The following is a 20,805-nucleotide window of genomic DNA, read 5'->3' as shown; positions in this document are numbered from 1 at the left end:
ACCCAATTTTTCTTTGCTTGTAGTGTTTTGTAAAACTGAAGGACTCAAGAAAGACCCTACTCATTTCTGAGGATGATGTACGAATAGTTGCTGAGACGACATACACTACTCTCATTCCTACTTCATATCCTATCACAAGTTATGAAATTATATGACTAACGTTTTCAAAACAATCATGTTGCAATTTCAAACCATCTATTTTGACAGTTGTTTAAACAGAGTTGTGTCTCAGGGGATGCTCCCTTGTTTGTTTGTTTGTTTGTTTGTTTGTTTGTTTGTTTGTTTGTTTCTTTGTTTCTTTGTTTGTTTGAACAAAATGGTAATTTGCAGAATGGTCCATGACACATGCAAAGTTGGTTGATAGACTACTGTAATAACATATTATAAATTCTACAACAAGTTAGACAAAAATTACCACAATAAATATGGAGCGTGATAAATTCTAGTTAATGTGGTCATACGTATAGCTAGTTAAAAAAGCTTTCTAATTACATTTAGTACATTTGCAGTACTGAGAGACGACTGCCAAGGGAGAGAAAGTCTTTTCCCAGAAGACTTAAAGTAAACTGCTCTCTATGGCAGATATGGCTATATTCCAGTACTGTAATGCAATTTGGCTGAGGATGCAAAAAAAAAAAAATTTTATGTACTGTAATTGACAGTATACTTTATTGTATTGCAATTCCAAGTTCATGTTCAATTCTTTGGTATTTCAACTTTTCTTATACTGCTTTTCATCTACTGCAAGATCTCTTTACAGAAGTGTATGGAAATAAACTTTTCTTAAAGCTAATTGTTGAATTTCACTGTGTCTGCCCCCCTCTTATTTATGTTGTATACTGTAGACATTGAGATGATCTAAAATGATACCTGATTGCCAAAAGGAGGTTTTTGTAACAGTGTTTTTAATTGATCTCACTAGTGTGTAAGACTAGTGTGTGTGTGTGTGTGTGTGTGTTTTTTTTGAGGGCAACATTGTTTTTTCAGCAAGATTAAATGGTTTTGAGTGGAGAGCTTCATTTTGAGATGAAATGGGAATTGGGTGAGAAGTGAGAAGAAGAGGATTTGTGTTAAGAATTTCTAGAAAAGGAGGCATCATTTCAAGAAATGTGGTTAATCGAGAATTTTTTAAAATGTTTTACAGAAAGAGTGATTTATTTGACAAATTGGTTTAGGCTATTGAGAATTTGGTTCAGAGAATGGGGTTTAGTGTTAGTTTAATTTAAGAATTAGTTTAATGTCTGTATATTCAGCACTTGCATACTGTGAAAATAGTCCAACTGCAAAAGCCAAAAAAGGTTAAAAAGCTCTGAAATGAAAAGCATGTTACACTCAAAAGAGTTGTGCAACTGTAAAATCAAGGTCATGACATATTCATTGTGACTCAGCATCATGTTTTTGTGTAGGGTCTGGCCTGAGGACATCACAGACAAAAACCCATCTGGTGTGCCGGATTCAGCCATGACAACATTCTCCACACTCTTTCTCGTCCTCCTCGTCCACTACCTCTTACACATACTCTTCCTCCTCTGCCTCTCAAATTGATTCAGTGCAACATTTTGTGGCAATTTTGGCACTCTGAACTGACTTGTATTAGTTGGTTTGGTCACATCATTAGAAATAAGTATGAACAATTTTGAGTCGTTGTGTGTAAATGATGACAACTCCGAACCGGTAATAGCTCTAGCTCTGAACCAGCACCTGGTTCTTGCTGGTGGAAAAGGGGTATCTGTGCCCTTTGATGGCCCCTTTATGGCCATGGATGCCGTCTCTGAACTCTGTGCATCCAGGATGTGGGGACAGCACCCATGTCTGCCTTCAGCGAGCCATCGGGAGACAGAAGATACAGGCTGACTGCTGGAGGCGTGCCCACCCTAATTATCTGGCCAGATTGTATGACTTTTTATGAGGGATCTATGTCTGAGGCTACCTAGCAGTCCAAAGTACATAGGTCCATTTAAAATACTATAAGACAAATCCACCCGGTTACCTACAGCTTCCTGCTGATGATTGTATCTTTCTTTCCTTCCTTCCATGTATCCCTCCTGAAACCTGCACCGTAACCAGTAACCACTGAATAAACGCCCCCTCCTCCACTGGAGATATATGGATCCCCTGCTTATCTCATCTGGAAGATCCTAAATTCCAGAAGGAGGGCTAATCAGTTACATTACCTTGTGGATTGGGAGGGATACAGCTCTGAGGACAGATCCAGTTCTACCAACACAGACAGATCCAGACCTATGCAGACAATCACCAGATTACAGAATGACACTTTTCAGTTATTCCACAACCCGACTAACGCTAATTGAACATGTTCAGTCGCCAAAAATGAGCACCAACCAATGCCAACAGACTCCAACAGAGGTAACAAGCTGATCCAAAACTCAACAAAGTGTCTGTTGCCATTGATCACGTCTGTTGGTGCAGTGTAAATTGGCCTTTTGAGTTGCTCTTTTTCATGTAAGGCTTGTTTTAATCCTTACTCAGGAATTAAAGGGCACCTATTATGGAATTTTGAAATTTACCTTTCATGTAGTGTGTAACATAGATCTAAGTGAACAAAAACATCCTGCAAAGTTTGAAATATGAAAGTGGACCATATATAAAGTTATTGTCTTTCAAAAGTAAGAGTCGACTCTGAGTCATTTTTATGAATCGTTAGAAGACCAAAGCTTTTTCTCTGACTAGATGACGTCAACTTGTCAAGTTATTTGAATACGACACGCCCACTTATTGCGCTCCAAGGCCAGCAGGGAAAACATCATGGCGACGAGACGCTGGCCGTTTCTCAATATGCGTTCTTGTCTATACTTGTGTTCTTGTGGACTTGTGAAACGTCATCAGTCGCTGCCCAAGTACTGTTCCAATTCAAAAGTTCACATCTAGCCAAGTCCAGTTCAAATCCCCGGATGTGTTATTGATCCGCCCCTTTTACCGAGGATGCATGTAGAGGTGACTTGTGCAGACTTGAGACAGACAGGTATCCCAGAATGCATCTCGTCCCACCAGCAAGCGTCAATGGCAGAGGAGAAAACCCGCGTAATATCAAAATACTACTGTTATCGTGTCACGAAATGTAATTCTAAGAGTGTTTCAGTCGAGAATGTAGTTGTTTAAAGCTTAAATCTGTGGTTTATTTATAAAGATAGCGCCTATTTAAAAAATTTATCTGACGTTTTCGGAGTTGTGAGATCCAGGCGATCACCGGGCGCTCAGCGCTCAATAACCCCGACTGGAACAACTTTTCCTCGGCTAGTGCTTCTGATGTTTGCCGCTGGCTCTGCTGTCGCTAGTCTAGCGGTTAAACGTGAGATATAACTCGTCTTGTGTATATCTAACGGGCGATCTTTGGTCTCATTAATCTATAATTTGTTCCATGGCAAATCGTTTTGGCTGAGGGCAAAGTGAAGTTTCATAATTTTATATATTTAGGCTATTTAACTTGAGCTATCTATAGGCTATTTTAAGCTGACTTATGTTTGACTGAATTGTTTGCTTTATTTATTTTTATTTACTTATACTTTTATACTGGATATCAGATCATTAAAACGGACATTTAACACAAAGAGTCAGGGTTGTGTAATTTTATTTTAGGCTATATATTTTAAAATATATATAATATTTTTTATATTAATTTTATTATACATTCTCTTCACTGTACATGTATAATAAAATAAAATGACACAACCCCGTCTGTTTTTTAAATGTCAGTTTTAATGTTCAATAATGTTTAATATTTTTTTTAATAAAAGCAAAAAGAAGCAGGGTTGCGTTTTATTTCGTGTTGTTATGCAGTGAAGATAGGCTAATCAATGTACACGTTGCCTGAACCACATTTGTGTGGCCATTTAATGTGTTTAAGATTTTTTTTTTAAATGAAAAGAGGCTGTTGTTTTATACCATATTTCGTTTTATTGTTGATTAAATATACATAAAGAGATAACCGGAGTAGCCAGAGCGTGCTGAGTGACGCGATCAAGAACGCCGCTGTCCCATTTGCAGAATAACCGGACTTGCGTCCTCTCGTCCTCGGGAGTTCGTTCTCCTAAGTCGAACTTGGCAAGTCTGAACTACCAAGGACGCAAGTCCGAAGTTTGCGTACTTGGTATTGAGAAACGGCCGCTGTGTTCTGAAGTGCGACTCAAAAGACAACTTTTTTAATCTGCCCAAGGAGGAGCATTTGAAGACTAAGTGGCTACAATTCATATAACTATACCACAGAAGTGTAGTCCGAGCCTTGTGCTTTGTTCGCGCCATTTTGAAGACGATTGCTTTACCAACTTAAATGCAATCAAACTTGGATTCGCGAGCCGCTGATATTGAAGGAAGGTTCAGTTCCAAGTGTATTTGCATCAGCTTCCTCCTCCGTATCACAACCTGTAAGTGTTATTAATAATTGTTGCATTTATGTTTTATGTAGCATGCTTAATAATTATTTTGTTTGTTGTGTAAGCACCGTTTAGCTTCTAGGTCTTTAATGACAATTGTATTGAGATATGTGAAGTGTTTGTCGTTGTTTTCGGAGTTGTCTTAAACAGAGTAATACCTCGTAGTAACGTAACTGCATTTTTATTTTTATTTTTTTATTTTTGTAAAAACGTTATGTTTATGCATCGGGCTAATGCAAACAAAGACTGATTGTGCTTCTACAATATGAACTCTGGGCTATGCTCGCTAACATAACATTAAATTATTTATCTTATTTTTAGTTTTTTACTACAAACTACAAAGCAGTGGACTATAATTATTATTATAACACAATTTAATTGATAAAAGCATCATTGTACTCCGTGTTAAACAATAAGTATTATCTATGTAAAAACTGCTGGGTCATCTGACCAATCAACGCAGATTAGCGTCGCGCAAAGGAGGGGTTTGGAAAAATTAGTCGTTGAACGATTCATTTGGGAGTTGGTGAGCAAATCAGGTAAAAATAAATGCATATTATACGACAACAAAAGTGTTTTTTGTCATTGCATGCATGTAAAACTGTTGTTGGGGACTCCCAACATTTTAAATGTCATAATAGGTGCCCTTTAAGTCATATCTGCATATCATTTTACTTGCTCTCTTTTTATTTAACATTTGCCTTTAGTGAACAGTAGTCTAAGATTATAGAATTCTATGATTAATAAAGTTTTTATTTGTGTATCACCGACACCATTTGTAAAGAATATTTTAAGCAGAGAACAAAGCGAGGAACAAGTATAGCAAATCAAAGAAATAAGTTAACACTAGTAAATTTAGAAGTTGCAGAATGTAGATGTTAGCACTGGTCAAGGATGCACGTTTTGCACTGTGTGTGTGTTCGTTCAGCATTCAAGACTGGTCTATTTATGCATTTTTAATGTGCGATAGTGTGGATGTCTGTTCATACGCATGTGCAAGGTTAATTATGCATTATTAATGTGTCTCCATGCCAGACAAAGATTGTGTTACCCTATATACACATGTGGGAACACATCTACACCTGAAATATTAATGCCATTTCTTTAACTGTTACAACCAGATAATCTCCTTGAGTGGAAAAAAATAAAGTAAACAATGAAGAAAGCGAGACATTCAAACAACTAACACTCATGCTGTAAATGCAATACACATATTAAATTGAATGTAGAACATGAGTCCATTTACCAACAAATACAGGATTATAGGAATTACTGTTTGAAAAAAAAAAGAGTAATCAGTAACTAAATGGTCTTTTGAAACATAGAGTTACCCATTATATAATCAATTGATTGCATCTTTAATGTGTAAATGGCTCTAGGTTGCCTTGGCCATGACAAGGATACTCATGAGGAATACCATGATGAAAAACACCCACATGAAGAACCTGTCCATCACCTTGGCAACCTTTTTCCACTCTGCCCCTTTTGCCTGGTGTGCCCTCTGCTCTCTGAAACAGTTAGCTATGTAGTCAATGTTTTGCACCACTTTCTGATGTTGGCCACAGATGCATACACCTCCTGTGCCAGTGGGGGTCTTACTGTATCTATCTGCTCCAAAGGTTTTGCTGTAGCCATTATCATGGAGATAGCCAACTCCATTAAGATAGCCATTCCCATGATCGTAGGTGTATCCACTAAGTTTTTCTGGAATTGAGATTTCGCTATCTTTTAGTTTTTCCTGACTTGTCAGTGGGAGCTTGTCGCTTCCATCTCGACCAATGTAGTGTGTGTATTTTGGATGATGGGCACTCTGTCGGATAGGGGAATTTGAAGATGAGCGGGTCCTCCTTTGATGCTGGTGCCTATTTTGCCGATAGTCACTGTTGTTGTGATGGTACCCATTCCCATGCCGGTGGTCTCTGTGATTGTACCCATTAAACTGACCGTGGATTTTGTCATCATGCTGACTGTCTCCATAAAACCCTTTGTCAAAATACCCATCTCTCTCCAGGCTAGCCAGCGGGTCTTCAGAGAACAACGGGCCTCTGTCGCTTTCAGGTGTGGTGCAGTTTTCCCCTACCTCATACACAAAGAATATCTTTGACATGTAGTCTATTATCATGACTTTGGCCCAGTGGGGCACAGGTTTTGCTTCCGCTCCACAGAAGTGTATATTCATGATGAAGATAGTCAATGATGTAGAGGCTGTTATCATGGTCATTGTTGCGATGTAGTATTTCCCTATAAGAAAGACACAAACAAGGGATAAATAACAAAAACACTAGCTTAGCACAATAAATGTTTGGGATTGACAAGTGTATGTACTATCAGATGTGACTTAATTGTCCTGTTCATACAACAACTTACAGGAGTGGATTGTATATTGTCTGCATAACCACTTTTAAATGCTGATGACAGGGGTTCTCAACTCTGTGCCTACACGTTTTCCTCCAACCCTAATCAAACTAAACAAGCGAATCAAGGTCTTCAGGAATAGTAGAAAGTTATAGGCAGGTGAGTTTGATCAAGGTTGGAGCAAAACTGTGCTGGAAAGTGCACCTCAAAGGCAGAGTTAAGAACCTCTAGCTTATGACAATAGATAAACAATAGACCAAAAGTAGGGCTGGGAGATGAATTATCAATGTATTAAATATGATTTTGGGAGCATTATATAATACATTTCATGAGCATCCCAAATTTTTAAGACACTTTTATTAGGGCAGTTAGGTTTAAATAAACATATTCTTTCTCACAAGATTGGGAGCATTAATATAAGGGGAGGGGTTCGTGATAGGTGTACTAAAAAGGCTGCAGTGGGTGCATCTCATTTCTTATTTGTGCATCCTCGTTTCCTTTCCTCGTGTCTCAGCTCCAGGCCCTGTAGGATGCGAGGGAAGGCTATTCTTGATCACTCGGGCGTCACTTCAAAGTGTCATCAGCTGTGCTCAAAGGATCTGCCTTTATGTTGTTAAAGTTTGGTTATTTAAAAAATTATCAAATAATAAAGATGAAGCAAGATGCCCTGTTGATATATGTGTGATATATGATTTATTTAAACTGCAAAGGTAAAGCATAAATAAAAATTATTGTGACAGATGTGAAGGGGGAGGAAAATGTATATGCGTCAGGTTTCTCGGCAAGAAAGACTTTCCGCATAGGATACACCTGTGCATCCTCGCTCATAGCAACTCTGGAAGCCTCCTCACTCCTCGTTCCTCGCCTCCTCGCGGTGCAATTAGAGAATTGAGATGTCTTTCAAGATGGCTGAATTCGATCGGTTTCCGGGTCACGGGCTGGAGGACGGAGGAGCGAGGAAACGAGCAAGCATCAATTTGAGGATTGAGAAGCACCCAGTGAGTCTGGGGAGGGAGGGCATGATATTGTACTATATTTTGCACTTATGAAAATTAATCATGGTTTTATAGCAAAAATGTAGCCTATTAACCATGTTTTTTGGCGAATTGTTCACCACTTGTATAACCATATCTTTACCACAAATACCATGGTTAAACTATGGTTAGTGTAGCAAAACCATGGTTAATTTGTGGTTACCATGGTTTAACTACACTCAAAAAAATGCTGGGTTATTTTTTAACCCAAATGCTGGGTTCAGCATGCTGGGTCATTTTATTGGGTTATTTTTTAATAATTTTATTACTGAATTTTTATTTTATTTTTCTTAAGCTCAGCTGCTGGGTCATTTTACTGTCAATAACCCCCTCACAAACCTACCCAGCACTGGGTCAATGTAACCCAATGTTGGGTAGACTGTGTCAAACCGGTTAAAACTGGATAGGCTATTTGTCAATGGTCATTTTGTGTTCTGTTCTGAGAGAAAACTTCATAAGGGAAAACTTCCTGAATGAAATTAAGGTTTGTATTACATTGTATTCCTATGAAATTATTACTGTACAAACAAAGATTAAAATATCTGTAGTCTCACATTTTAATTTTTTTGTTTACATGTAGGTAGCTAACGTCTGCTGGGTACGCTAGTCGAGCGACGCTCCGACGCCACCATGGAAGTTTCACTTGTGTGACAGTGTAGATGTAATGTATTCAAATTCATAAAAAGCCATCAGAAATAATTAACTGATAGTTAACTGTTACTGCCACTAGGGGGTCAATTGAGCCACAAGGAAGGTCTCTAACCACAGTGACAAAAAGCATATGGTTGTCACACTCATTTATAACCAAATTGTATCAACAGAACCACATTTAACACTCTAATCGGAGCGACAACCATATTCTGTAGCCAGAGAAAAAGAAAGCTTGTTCAAATATTTCCAAAAGCGTGTCAACTATCATGCTCCACTGTAAACTCACCAATTAGTGGAACACTTTCTGAAGGTGGCATACTCTCTGCTACCATCAGCTGAAATACAGTCAGAGCCAGCAGCACCGTAACCCCCAGTGAGACCTTCTCCCCAGAATCAGCAGGCAGGTAGAAGCCCAGCGGAGCCAGGAATGAGATGAGGAAACACGGCAGAAGCAAGTTGAAGATGTAGAAGGATGATCGCCGCTTGAGGAGGACTGTGTAAGTAATGTCAGGGTAAGGGTCTGAACAGCAGCCATACATAATGACGTTCTTAACAGCTGGCATGCCATGACACTCCCATTCCACGTTTTCCACAAAGTCTGAAAGGTCACCACCCTCCATGCCCATAGTGATGTCCACCTGGGGTTAAGTGATAGGAGATGATAGGATTTTCAGTCAGTTCACAATTCTGTCTATACCCTATTCAACAACTATACCTACACCTGGAATAGCAGGGTTTCATTTGCATTATATACTATATTAGTAAGTACTAAAGTAATTTTAGGTATTTTTATTTATTTATTTGTTATATTTGGCTATTTTAAAAATATAAAAATGTTAACTCCTTCAAATGTTACATTTGTATGTTTATGTTTTTAAGAGCAGCAGAAATTAGGTTATAGTGCATGAAGACGACACAGAGGTCAAGCCACCATGTATTTTCTATAACTTTTAATATTATTTATCTTTTCTATGTGCTCATAATTATATATATTCTGATGTAACTTCATAATTTGGGATGCTGAGGATGTTCTAACTAAGATTTAGCATTTACAACTATATATTATATTATAACTATAGAGCTTTTCTTCATTTACCATTACATTTATCTTATCCTTTTGTTACTAACATCTAAACATTTAAATGAGCAAAAACCCAAATGTGTTAAAAATATCCTTGCTCTACAGTTAGTGAGCTAGTGGATTACACATCTATTGTTACATAACAGTGTGTACATCTTACTTATGTTCAGATGCTGTTGTCCGTAACTTATTAGAATAGCTCAATACAAGAATATATGCATGTCTACTATTGCATTTGCTATGCGTGTACACCTATCAAGTACATATTACCTGGTTGCCATTGTAGGTCCAGGAGCCAAAGGTAAGGTTGCACTCTTGACTATCAAAGGGGAAATAAGAGACGTCCACTTTACAGGAACTCTTAGTAATGGCAGGGGAGTCCCAAGTGATCTCACCATTATACCTCAACACCACATTAGTGCCTGGGGGTCCAGAGGAGTCCTCCTCATCTGCACTGAGTAAAAAAGAGATATAGAGGTTAGTTATTCAGTGTAACCGACAATCAAAACTGTTAATAAATGTACTGAAGGTGTTTTACTTGTTATACAGAACGATGTCTGGTCTCCAAACAAGATCGCTGGGTATTCGAATGACCTCAAGTCCATCATACTCATCTTTATCCCAGCTCAAGTAAGCATCGTGCCAGATCTGACGCACCCACAGGTAGGTGGTCAACACCTGGTTCCTTTCATCCTAGCACAAAGAGTCAAGCACAAAGCAACTTTAATTTACAAACCTGCTATAGCCAAATCTATGATTTTGGACACTATTTTAATGATCTAAGCACATGATCTAAAGCGCACGGTGCAAGTGCACTTAGGGCGAGTCCGAATCCACTTTTGCTAGTTTAACAACGGGGAAAATGGTCGGCGCTTGCGGCGCATGGTCTAAAAGGGTTGTCCCTATTAATAAATAAATGGGTGTGTTTTGGGCTTTGCATGCAATAAACCAATCAGAGTCTCATCTCCCATTCCTTTTAAATGCCAGTTGCGTTCTCACCTTGGCGGATTCATTATTTACATGATGGAATTTGAAAGTGAAAAGACCAAACGCGTCTCCAGAGTGCAAACGGATCTGCTCGTGCGCTAGGCTAAAGCGCGCGAGCAGACCATCTTCTACGGGACAAGCCAGATTCCTCCATATCTTTATGTAGACAATACTAATCTTTTACATTGTAATCCTTTAATTTTTTATATTTGGCATGTTTGTGTGCTGCTGCGCATCCCTGTGTGTTTAATAAGCAGAGTGTACGCGCGTTGTGAACCCGCCTATAGGCGCACATTACTAATGAGCTCTTTAAATGACAAAATATTGCACCATTGACTTTAAACCAGGTTTCAGGTGGTCAATGGCGCAGTCTATTTATTTTACTTACCTCAAAATAGCAATGCGCCAACAATGCGCTGGAAGTGGAACACACCTCGTTTTCAGACCGCACAGATGGGCGCAAATGCATTTGCTATTTAAACAAGTGGCGCATGATGTGAAAATAATAAATGCGTCAGGCTGAAAACAAAAAACACTTGCGTCGCGCCTGGCACTACATTGCCCCGGGTGATTAATAGGGCCCTTTATGTTATTGGTGTGATGGCATTTTTTATTTCACCTGTGTATACATAAGTTAATCAATGTTTTGCAAGTGAATAACCACTAAAGTTTTGGTCTGTTTGTCATACAAACTGATCATACTGTATATTATGCCACTTAAGTTGTATTGATTAGTTTTGTGGTAACTTTATGTCTTTTGGGAGCGTTACTTTCATCTGAAATATCCTTCAAATATCTTCTTTTGTGTTCCGTAAAGAAAGTCATATGAGGTCCTTTGTCGATAAAAATTATTAAAAGATTTAAGATGTCTAAAAACAGTTTGCGCACATATAAAGGGACAGTGTAAACATGTTCAGTGATGTGATAAGGTAAGACATTTTTTTTTTCAGGTAAAAGTATGGATTACATTATGTGTTAGTCCCACGTATTCAGTCACACAGGGTCTTGATCTGCAAGATAAAACCCTGTTGTTCTACACGGAACACTTTCTCACAACAATGAAGAATGAAAGGGAAGAAAGTCTGAACCCTTAGGTTGCACTTAATGCCTTCTACATATCACATCTCATTGGTTAAAAGTACTCCTCAGGTTCAGTAAATTAATATTTGATTAAGTTCGATCAGGGCGGAAGTTCGGTGCCTCTTAAATGAGAAATTCATTGTCTTTTTCTGGAACACGAATAAACAATGACCACCAGTGCCTTATATAACCATCATCTGAGAGAGATTTTGGACACATTTTCGGTCACTAACCAAATAAACAAACTTGTGACATAGATCATGTGAACTACTTTGAACTACACTGAAGGACAAGATGATCTTTGAAATTCTGAAATCATGCTGGATAACATGATCATTGTGTTTTGTAGAAACGAGTTCATGTCAACCTGAGTGCTGCTGCCATTAAAGCAATAGACTAAGGGACAAACCATAGGACTCTAGTAGGACATTCTAAAGTTTATGTTCATTTGTTAATTCAACATTTTACTCCTTATAATTACTACGCTTTAATAGTTTTATTTTATTTAAATTTTTTAAATGAGCATGTTCTAATGTTTCTTATTTTAAAGCAGACAGTACTTTTGCACCAGCAATGAGTAAATAAATAAATAATCTAATTCGAAATAAAATAGAATAAATAATAATCTTACTTTCCAGGCTACTTAAACATTATACCGATGACTACATAAAACACTTTAAAGTAAGGAGAAAACATGATCCGCACTAGCTAGGAATTGTTATACATTAGTCACCCAGCTCACACTATATATACACATATAATGTTTACAGTGTCACAAGATACAGAGAGTTAATGAGAAGAGGATCCACACAATAAACATTTGATAACTTCTGACACCGAGTTATCCACTATAACTGCAACTGTAGTGAAGACCACAGCTTCGAGAAGAACAGAAGGGGCATTGGGGGCAAGTTTGCCTGGTTGGTTATATTGGCAATTCTATACATAATTGTTTGGGCAAAAGCATAATATAAGTAGTTAACTGTAGTTATTTAAGCCATGGGCATGAATGATATGCTTTTGAGCTATGCATGTATTTCTAGAGGTTAAAAGTTTGGGGCCATTTTTGTGATCTGTGCGGCTTCAGCATTAAGTCGCAAAAGTATGCCCCGAAATCACACAAGCCATGCCACATCAAGGCCAGTTGGACAGTGTGTGGGTTTTTTGCTGGCTTGTGTTATACAGTATGTATACTTTGATCTCAGAATCAGCGGTTATTTCAGGCACACTGTCTCTGCTGATATGTGTGGCTATAAACTCATTCTGCTCTATTATTCAGTAAAACATTTCATTCTAACTATAAAACAGGTACCAGATTAGATGTCAATATTCTGTAGACTTGTGCGTGTGTGTTTAGTACTCACCATATCTTTGATCTGAGAGAGTGTGATCTGTAGAGTAACGTTAAGAGCTTTGTCTGTGTCCTCCACTGGCCGTAAAGCATTAGAATAGTTCTCCATTAGGTCATTCAGCAATTTTTGAGCAAAACGACCCTGAGCAGAGAGAACAACTAGAAGAGAACATATTATTCAGTTGGTTTTATACAATACAATAAATGAACAAATCATGCCAAAATTATCACAGGTGATATGGTAATTTTTTGGAAACTATGATTGTTGGTGATTTTTTTAAGATTACAGGAAAATAGTAAAACATTTTGTTTTAGACATGCATAATATTACATCTCAGTACTTTAATATATTGGCATACTGGTAATCATTCAGTAACATGGTGTTTAACAAAGTATCATATAAATAAAAAACAAAACAAGACAAATGATAGTAATATAGGTATATGTAGCTGGATGTAAATATACAAATATTTCTTAATCAGTATTTTCATATTGTTTTGCGCAAATATTTTATTATTATCCTTATTATTATTTATTATTATTATTATTTTATTTTCAGCATAAACTCAAGATTCTTAAAATATCTTTTTATAGATATTTAAAACAAGAAAAGCCCATTTTTAATGAGGTATGAAAATGCTTAATTCAAAATATATTTTCAAAAAATCTATTGTCTGACAATTTTGCTTATAAAATAAATGTATCTTGTTTTAAAGACGTTTTACTGAAAAACAAAACAAAAATGCTGATTAAGAAAATTATAATTTTTGAACTGCATTAAAAGGAGCATTAACTTACCATGTAGCAACATGCTAATGTGAATCACAAGAAATATGATCTTCATTTTTCATAAGAATGGCAAAAACAAAATACTTTTTGCCAGTTATTATTTCCTGTTGCTCCTTATTTGCTCTCCATTTTTAAATGTTATTTTCTGCAGAGGAGGAAAGAGAAATTGCGAGAAGTCCCATAGCGATCTGAACGTTGAGAGTGATGGTGTGCCATGTACAACACTGAAGGCCTGAATGTCATTCTTACTGCTTCTCTGGAACAAGAGCCGAGGTATCGCATAGCATGCACACTACGCGCGCGAGCACACACACACACACACACACACACACACACACACACACACACACACACACACACACACACACACACACACACACACACACACACACACACACACACTTCATGTCACTGTGGAGATATTCAACTATGTAAAAAGAATGTGTGTTTATAACACTGGGGATCTTCTGTTCTTTCAAAAGCAGAAACATCTTATGTGTTATATCTTTTCCAGACTTGAAGGCTAATGTGGATTGTTCGTTGTGATTTTGTGTGATTGAATGTGTTTGTCCTGTCATTCACGGTGAGAGCCGATCTGACAAGGGTGCAGACAGGTCAGGTGGTTTGAATGTTACACACAATGAATTTTAAAGGAAGAGACAGCCTCCCCTCTTACATGCACACACTTCATTTCAAGACAGCAGAGATTAACTGGTAACACATTACAAGGACTAGATCAAACATGTAGGCCTGCTGTATGTGGAAATGAAAAATATGCTTTTTAATCACCTTTTCTTTGGATCTGTGTTCCATATCAACTTTCTTATCTCATTAAAGAGTGAGAACACGTAACATTGTTCCCTAGGCCTATTAGTTTACTAGTGGGGTATTCTTTTATCAATGGCTGAGGCACTGAAATGAAAAGTGTAGCTATGTTAAATTAATACTACGGGGCTGCATTTATTCAGAAGCGCAGTGACTCTCATTTGAGATGTAGAAGGAAAGAGTTTATCAGACTTATTTTAGATGAGTTCGCTTTTTAGCTTATAGCCTTTTTTTTCTTTTTTTTCTTAGTTTAGTTTTCTCAACTATATATAAACTGATGATTGAAAACAGTGAAATAAAATAGCTGTATTTAATTACTGGCAATAGCTTTTATTTAACATAAAAACAAAACTCTCATGATACTTAGACTTGGCAAGACATGAACATCTGTGATGATAGAGGTAAAATAAAGTAAACAAAACACAGGGCTTAGGCTATAAATACACATAGCCTAAACTAACAAAATGAACATCAGGTGTAAATCATTGAAAAAACATGGAAACAAACTGAAAGCAAATACTGAAACTGAAAACCCCCACCCAGCCCCCCCAAACACAAAACAAACGCAGATTACCCGTAACGGCATTCCAAATGTTCTAGTGCTGGAAAAAATCTTATTTTTCATGTAAAACAAATATGTTAATTAACTACTTCTCTGTAACAAATTGATAGCATTCTAAGCACCTTTGAGGAGCTGTTTGTAACCGAATCTCTTTAGATTGTGTCACACAGCCCCCTCATATTTCCCATCACCTACACAGGAATACAAGCACATACACACACAAGGACCGTGGGGTCTGAAATGATGAGAGATGAGAGGAATAAGACAGGAAGTGGTTCTTCTCGAGGCGTCTTTACATCTTTCTCTTTCTTTCTCGGGCGTAGGAGAGTTTCATATCCTGTAGTGCACTTCGACATATTATGCTGCCAAACTACATTACCCATAATGCTCCAGCATAGACAATTACTCTCAGGGATGACTAAATAAATGTTGCTTAAAAAAAAGAAAGTTGTTTTAGATCATTATTCTTTCTTCACCCTCTTTTCTGTCTTACCTGTTTATGTTACACTGCAGCAGAGCAGGTCAGAATATCGTTACACAACACTTTAGAGATAAAATGACACAATGAAATGACATAATGACTCAGAATGCGTATTTTACTTTGTGCTTTCTGAAATGAAGGTGATTCTTTCAGTATCATTTTCAGGGGTATCTTCCCTGTCCTACACACTCATTCCTCTCTGACTCACCATTGGCCAGATAAACCAAAGCGTGGAAAATCCTAAAGGTTCAACTAATGATTTTTAATATCTCTGACTATTTTTGACTTGGTTTGTTGGTGTTTTAGCATCCGCAATTGGAACTTAAATGCATATGTAACTTATCTGATGATGCTAAATCTCTTAAGTTTTGGCTTAACTGTCAAAAAGAGGTGATTGTGCAAGGCTTTGATGCTTTATGGGTGGATTGTCTGTATGTGTATGAGAGCGTTCGTGTGGTAAGAGAACGATGCAGGTGTTTCCTGTTGTAGAAAAGAGAACAGACTGTGTGGTAGGGTCGCATAGAACGAATGTGAATGTGTCTGAGCGGATTTATTTTGTGTGTTGTGCAGACCACAGCACTCTGTAAATTTGCCAAATATGGACTAAGGCATATTAATAATATATATATAACATCTCCAACAATCTTTCTCACCCACATATTAAAGATTCAAGTCTATTACTTTAGTTCACCCAAAAATTAAAATTCTGTCAACATTTGCTAATTTTCCTGAAAATAAAAGAAGATATTTTGTGGAATGTCTCAACAGTTTTTGTCATTTTAAGCCAGTAAGGTCCAAAAATAACACTGGACCCATGTTTACTTTCATTGAAAGGGGAAAAAAAACAGAGATCTTTTCCTAAATATCTTCTTTTGTATCTCACAGAAAAATGTATGCATAGTTTTCTTTTCTGACGGAAAATTCATAAATGTAACACAAAACCTTATAACGGTCATAATTACGTCCATTGTTAATATTCAATAATTCAACAATTCAATTCACTCCATAAACCTGTTTGCTTCACATGTACGCTCACTCAGTGTCGTATTAAATAGACTCTTTTGATAGTTTTCACTTCCTCTTTTGTGGTATATGTATTGCAGTTTGAGTAGGCTACAGTTGAGTCCTGCTGATTGTATTAGCTAATCCCACTCTTTATTTGTTTATAAGCTAGAATAACCCATAAGCTACTAAAACAATCTACTAAAATGTAAAATTACAGCAAATTGTAACTGTAAAATAGGTAATGTTCTCAATAACAACTTTTCATTCAACCTCTCCTGTTGATTTCTAGAATCAGTACAAAATATGTCGGATCACGTAGGAATACATTTACTTACAAAACATTTAGAAAGAGATATACATTTCGCAATACAATTGTAATGTTTTTCTATAGAGCGACCAAGCACGTGTTTTCAGCAAGTTCAGAGAAAGACGTTCTTCTCCTGCTGGGATGTGGTTTCGGTGTCTGAACTCTTCAGTTCTCCAAAAGCAGCATCACCTACATCACCTCATCTCCATATCTCCATAAACCACATAACATATACTTTTTTCTTTATGTTGCTCTGTCTTCTTCTGCTCCTCTGCCAACTTTTTACTTTTATGTAGTGTGTGTAGTAGCACACCATTTCATTTGTTTTATTGCCTGTGTATTTGATAATTCTATAAAAACATTCTCCTGCTTAATAACGTATGACATGAAGGGTCAAAATGAAGGGTCATATGTTGGGAATATTATAAATAACCGTATACTGTGCATTTTCCTCTGCTCTCTTCTATGCATCAAGCCTCATCGACATGACCTGTTTTACGTAGTGTCCAAACCTGCACAGTGCAATCGGTTTTCTGGACAAGCAAACTGTCAGTCCACACAAACACAAAACTGCTGTGTGATGTGATACAATCACAACCAATCTAAACATATCTGATGCATAATATATATTCATAGTCAAGGAGGTTTGTAATATCTGGAGTAAGAAAGTATCTGGAGTAAGTTATCTATTAGCATTTTGTATGGTATTATAGTTTCTGTTGAAACTGAAGTAGCCTAGACTTTAGCTCAAACCATGTGGACTCGGCCTCTGTTGTCTTTATGATTGTTCTCACCAGACACTAATTACAGTAACGATGGCTAGAACCTCAAAACAGAGCGTTTCAGAATGGAATAAATAATATTATTCAAAATAATATTTTCTCTTTTTATCCTGAACTGTCCCAATGTAGAAGACATTATGTTTTACATATTCTGAGTGTTCTAGATTTATTCAAACAGTGTGTCAAAACATCTAACATTAGGTAAAGATAAAAAAAAAAAAAATCTGGTGTGTGTCTGAGAAACCCCTGGTATACCCGTTGTTACGTGCTGAGTATATGTCTACAGACAGTCTCAGATACCAGATGCAGATTTTTGTTGCATAAAGAACAGAAGACAGAAGACGACAGAAGACATAATGTTTGTTTGTCAAAGGCTTTGCATGGAATACAGTTCTGTATATACAGTCTGGGGGCCTCAAGCAGAGGCAACGCTGTCTGCGGAAAATTTCAACAAAATATTGTGTATAAAAGAGAAAAAAAATTTCTTTTATTAAAACCGTATACATATTTAATAAACTACTACTACTACTGATAATAATAATAATAATAAAAAAATATATATATTTATTTTAATTAACACAATAAACAATAATTATTTGGCTTTAGTACAACGATAATAACTCGGTTCACTGTGGGTGAGACCACACATATACATAGCAAAGTACCAGCTTAACTCTTTAATTAATTTTTTATTGAAACTACTTATTTCAGTGACTTCATAAAGACTATGAAATCAATCTTTTAAGAATAAGAACTTCAGGACAGAAATTCTCATTTGATCTTTTCCTGAGCTCCATAAACAACATATCACAGGAAATAAACTTTGTCAGCAAACAAGAAATGCATAACCGAAGTGATTTATTTGCCATCTAAAATGAAGATTACAGAATGTGATCTCAGTGTTGCATTATGAGCTGATGTGAATCCTCATTTCACAGGTCTAGTACAGGGACCAGCAGACAACGAGCGAGTTTTAAGGGTCTATTTCAGTTCGCAAGAAACCATGAAAATAAAGCTGAAAGAATGAAACTTAAAATAAGACTTCAACTACAACCTACAAATGTACATTTGCAGTAGCAGTGCAACAAAAGACGCATCTGTCTTTTAAACGATATGTTCAACTTGTAAAATCCTGTATTCATAAAATGAACACGGTCACAGCTGTTTAATGAATAAATATCTGTCAGATTTCAGATTTCCTGACTGGAGGACTCAAAATCAATAGTCTTTTAGGTAAACAGTATTAAGACATCAGTGTTAAGAAGTCTTTGTTGAGGCTTCAGTTAGTTGGTTTTGTGTGTGAGAAACAATATTATCTTAGTGATAAGAATTCAATTTCATCCATGTTTTGAAAGCATTCAGGAGACTTTACAGGGATTAAAGTCTTGGAGTCTCCGCCTTGTCCGTCTCCGTGCCCGATTAACAGCCGTTCGAACGGCACACTCAAAAACCTGCTGCACGCCACGATTGCTGAGAGCCGAGCATTCCAGATATCCTTTGGCACGGATCTCTTGTGCCACCTGTTTGCCCTCCGAGGCCGTGGTGCAGTTGGCACGATACGGGCCCATCTCACGATGGTCTGTCTGTGTGGCAACAACCAGCACAGGTACCTTGGGAAGAAACTCCCTCACTTCGGCGATCCATTTGTGTCGCAAATTGCTTAACGAATTTGGATTTGCTACCGAATAACATAGCAGAACCACGTCTGCCTGCTGATAGGACATGGGGCGGATTTGGCGGAATGTATCATGCCCTGCTGTGTCCCACAGTCCCAAGCTGATCTGGATTCCATCCATGAAGACATCAACTCCAGTGTTTTCATAGACAGTGGGTCTATAGCTGTCTGGGAATGTTTCAGAAGTAAAGCGCACAAGAAGTGCAGTTTTACCCACTGCACAGTCCCCAACCAGTACGCATTTCACTGAGGTCTCCGTCAACCCGTTCATCCTCCTGTCTCTGGTGTTGAAGTTATTGTAAGGCGCAGTCTAATAGGTCCAAAAATATCAGATCAAAATTCAGTGGTGTCCAACAGATGAGGAAGTCATCATTGAGAATTACACGTTTGCAGATCTATAAAGACCAAGAGTAAAAACCCTGCGATTCACATAGCATTCTGAAGTCCTCCTCACGCTCTTCGCCTTGCGACGTGGTGATTTATTCCTCTGTTCTGTAATCCAGTGAAGGTGTAGAAACGGAGGTCATTATGTATCATTAGAGATATTCAAGACATAGAAATCCAGAAGTGAGACGTCTTGCAGCAAGCCGTTTTACCCTCTCTCTCTCTGAATCCTGCATAATTCATAAAGAATAAAAAAAGTAACTATTATGCTATCACAAAACACCAATAAATGTATTCATACAATGAGATTTTTTTATACGCAATTATAAATTTCATTTATATCTAATTTAATTTGTCTTATATTTAAAGAAATACTTTACTCAAAAAACAAATTTTTTTTTTTACATTTTCTTACCCTCGTGTCGTCCCAAACCTATATGACTTACTTTCGTCAGTGGAACACAAAATAAATTATTTTGAAATATCAGTGTTTGTGTGTGTTTTGTTTGTTTGTTTTTTTGGTCCATACAATGACAGTCTCTAGGGCCTAATGTTGTTGTTTGGACCACAACGTTCATCGAAATATAATCCTTTGTGTTCCGCAGAAGAAAGATAGTCATACAGGTTAGGGTGAGAAAATGATGACCGAATTCTCATTTTTGTGTGAAATATCCTTCCGGAACTATCCTGAACTGAATCTTTAACGTACCAAAGAAACACAAAAACATCATGCAATGGACAATTCACTTTTTTCAAATTGCTCTTAGTGAAATCCTATACAATATCCGCTATTCCACAGAGCAGTGGAGACAATACCTCTCATCACAGGGCCTGGGACAATGCTTCCCGTTTTACCCCTGTGATGACGGCCCAGCTATTGATTAAAGTACAATTCTTTGCTTTGAGTGTTCTGGGAAAAAAACACACGTAGTTTAACAGAAATTTGAGAGCTTATTAATTTGTTTATTTAATAACTCTATTGACTAATGCTGAAAAAGGACATTTTTGACATGTTAAAACCGCTTCAAAGATTATTCTTGAAATGGCAATGGCTTGCACTTCCTA

The 20,805-nt window shown here is 37.2% G+C and overlaps 2 protein-coding genes across 2 annotated transcripts; both read right to left on the bottom strand.

The window, feature by feature from the left end:
- Positions 1-5,203: 5,203 nt before the first annotated feature.
- On the bottom strand, positions 5,204-13,211 carry chrna9a (cholinergic receptor, nicotinic, alpha 9a). Its single transcript, XM_079615682.1, has 5 exons — positions 12,944-13,211; positions 10,051-10,205; positions 9,783-9,966; positions 8,718-9,069; positions 5,204-6,632 (listed from the first exon to the last, which is right to left on the bottom strand). The coding sequence occupies exons 1-5, from the start codon at positions 13,037-13,039 to the stop codon at positions 5,767-5,769; spliced, it is 1,653 nt and encodes a 550-aa protein (XP_079471808.1). The 5' UTR covers positions 13,040-13,211; the 3' UTR covers positions 5,204-5,766.
- A 5,313-nt stretch (positions 13,212-18,524) lies between these two features.
- Positions 18,525-19,776, bottom strand: rhoh (ras homolog family member H). The gene has a single exon (XM_079614999.1). The coding sequence runs from the start codon at positions 19,625-19,627 to the stop codon at positions 19,040-19,042; it is 588 nt and encodes a 195-aa protein (XP_079471125.1). The 5' UTR covers positions 19,628-19,776; the 3' UTR covers positions 18,525-19,039.
- Between the last annotated feature and the right edge of the window lie 1,029 nt (positions 19,777-20,805).

This window comes from Phoxinus phoxinus (assembly GCF_949152265.1).
Source record: "Phoxinus phoxinus genome assembly, chromosome: 6".
Classification (NCBI taxonomy): domain Eukaryota; kingdom Metazoa; phylum Chordata; class Actinopteri; order Cypriniformes; family Leuciscidae; genus Phoxinus; species Phoxinus phoxinus.
The sequence above is the reverse complement of the archived record's forward strand: the minus strand, read 5'-3'. Positions and strand labels throughout refer to the sequence as shown.

Bases quoted from the DNA above. Each gene is read 5' to 3' on its own strand.
- chrna9a (XM_079615682.1), bottom strand. From the start codon at position 13,039: ATGGAGAACTATTCTAATGCTTTACGGCCAGTGGAGGACACAGACAAA. The intron at 9,967-10,050 runs GTAAAACACCTT...TTTTTTACTCAG, and splicing joins GACATCGTTCTGTATAACAA to TGCAGATGAGGAGGACTCCT. The intron at 6,633-8,717 runs GTGAGTTTACAG...TCTTTCTTATAG, and splicing joins AGAAAGTGTTCCACTAATTG to GGAAATACTACATCGCAACA.
- rhoh (XM_079614999.1), bottom strand. From the start codon at position 19,627: ATGAACGGGTTGACGGAGACCTCAGTGAAATGCGTACTGGTTGGGGAC.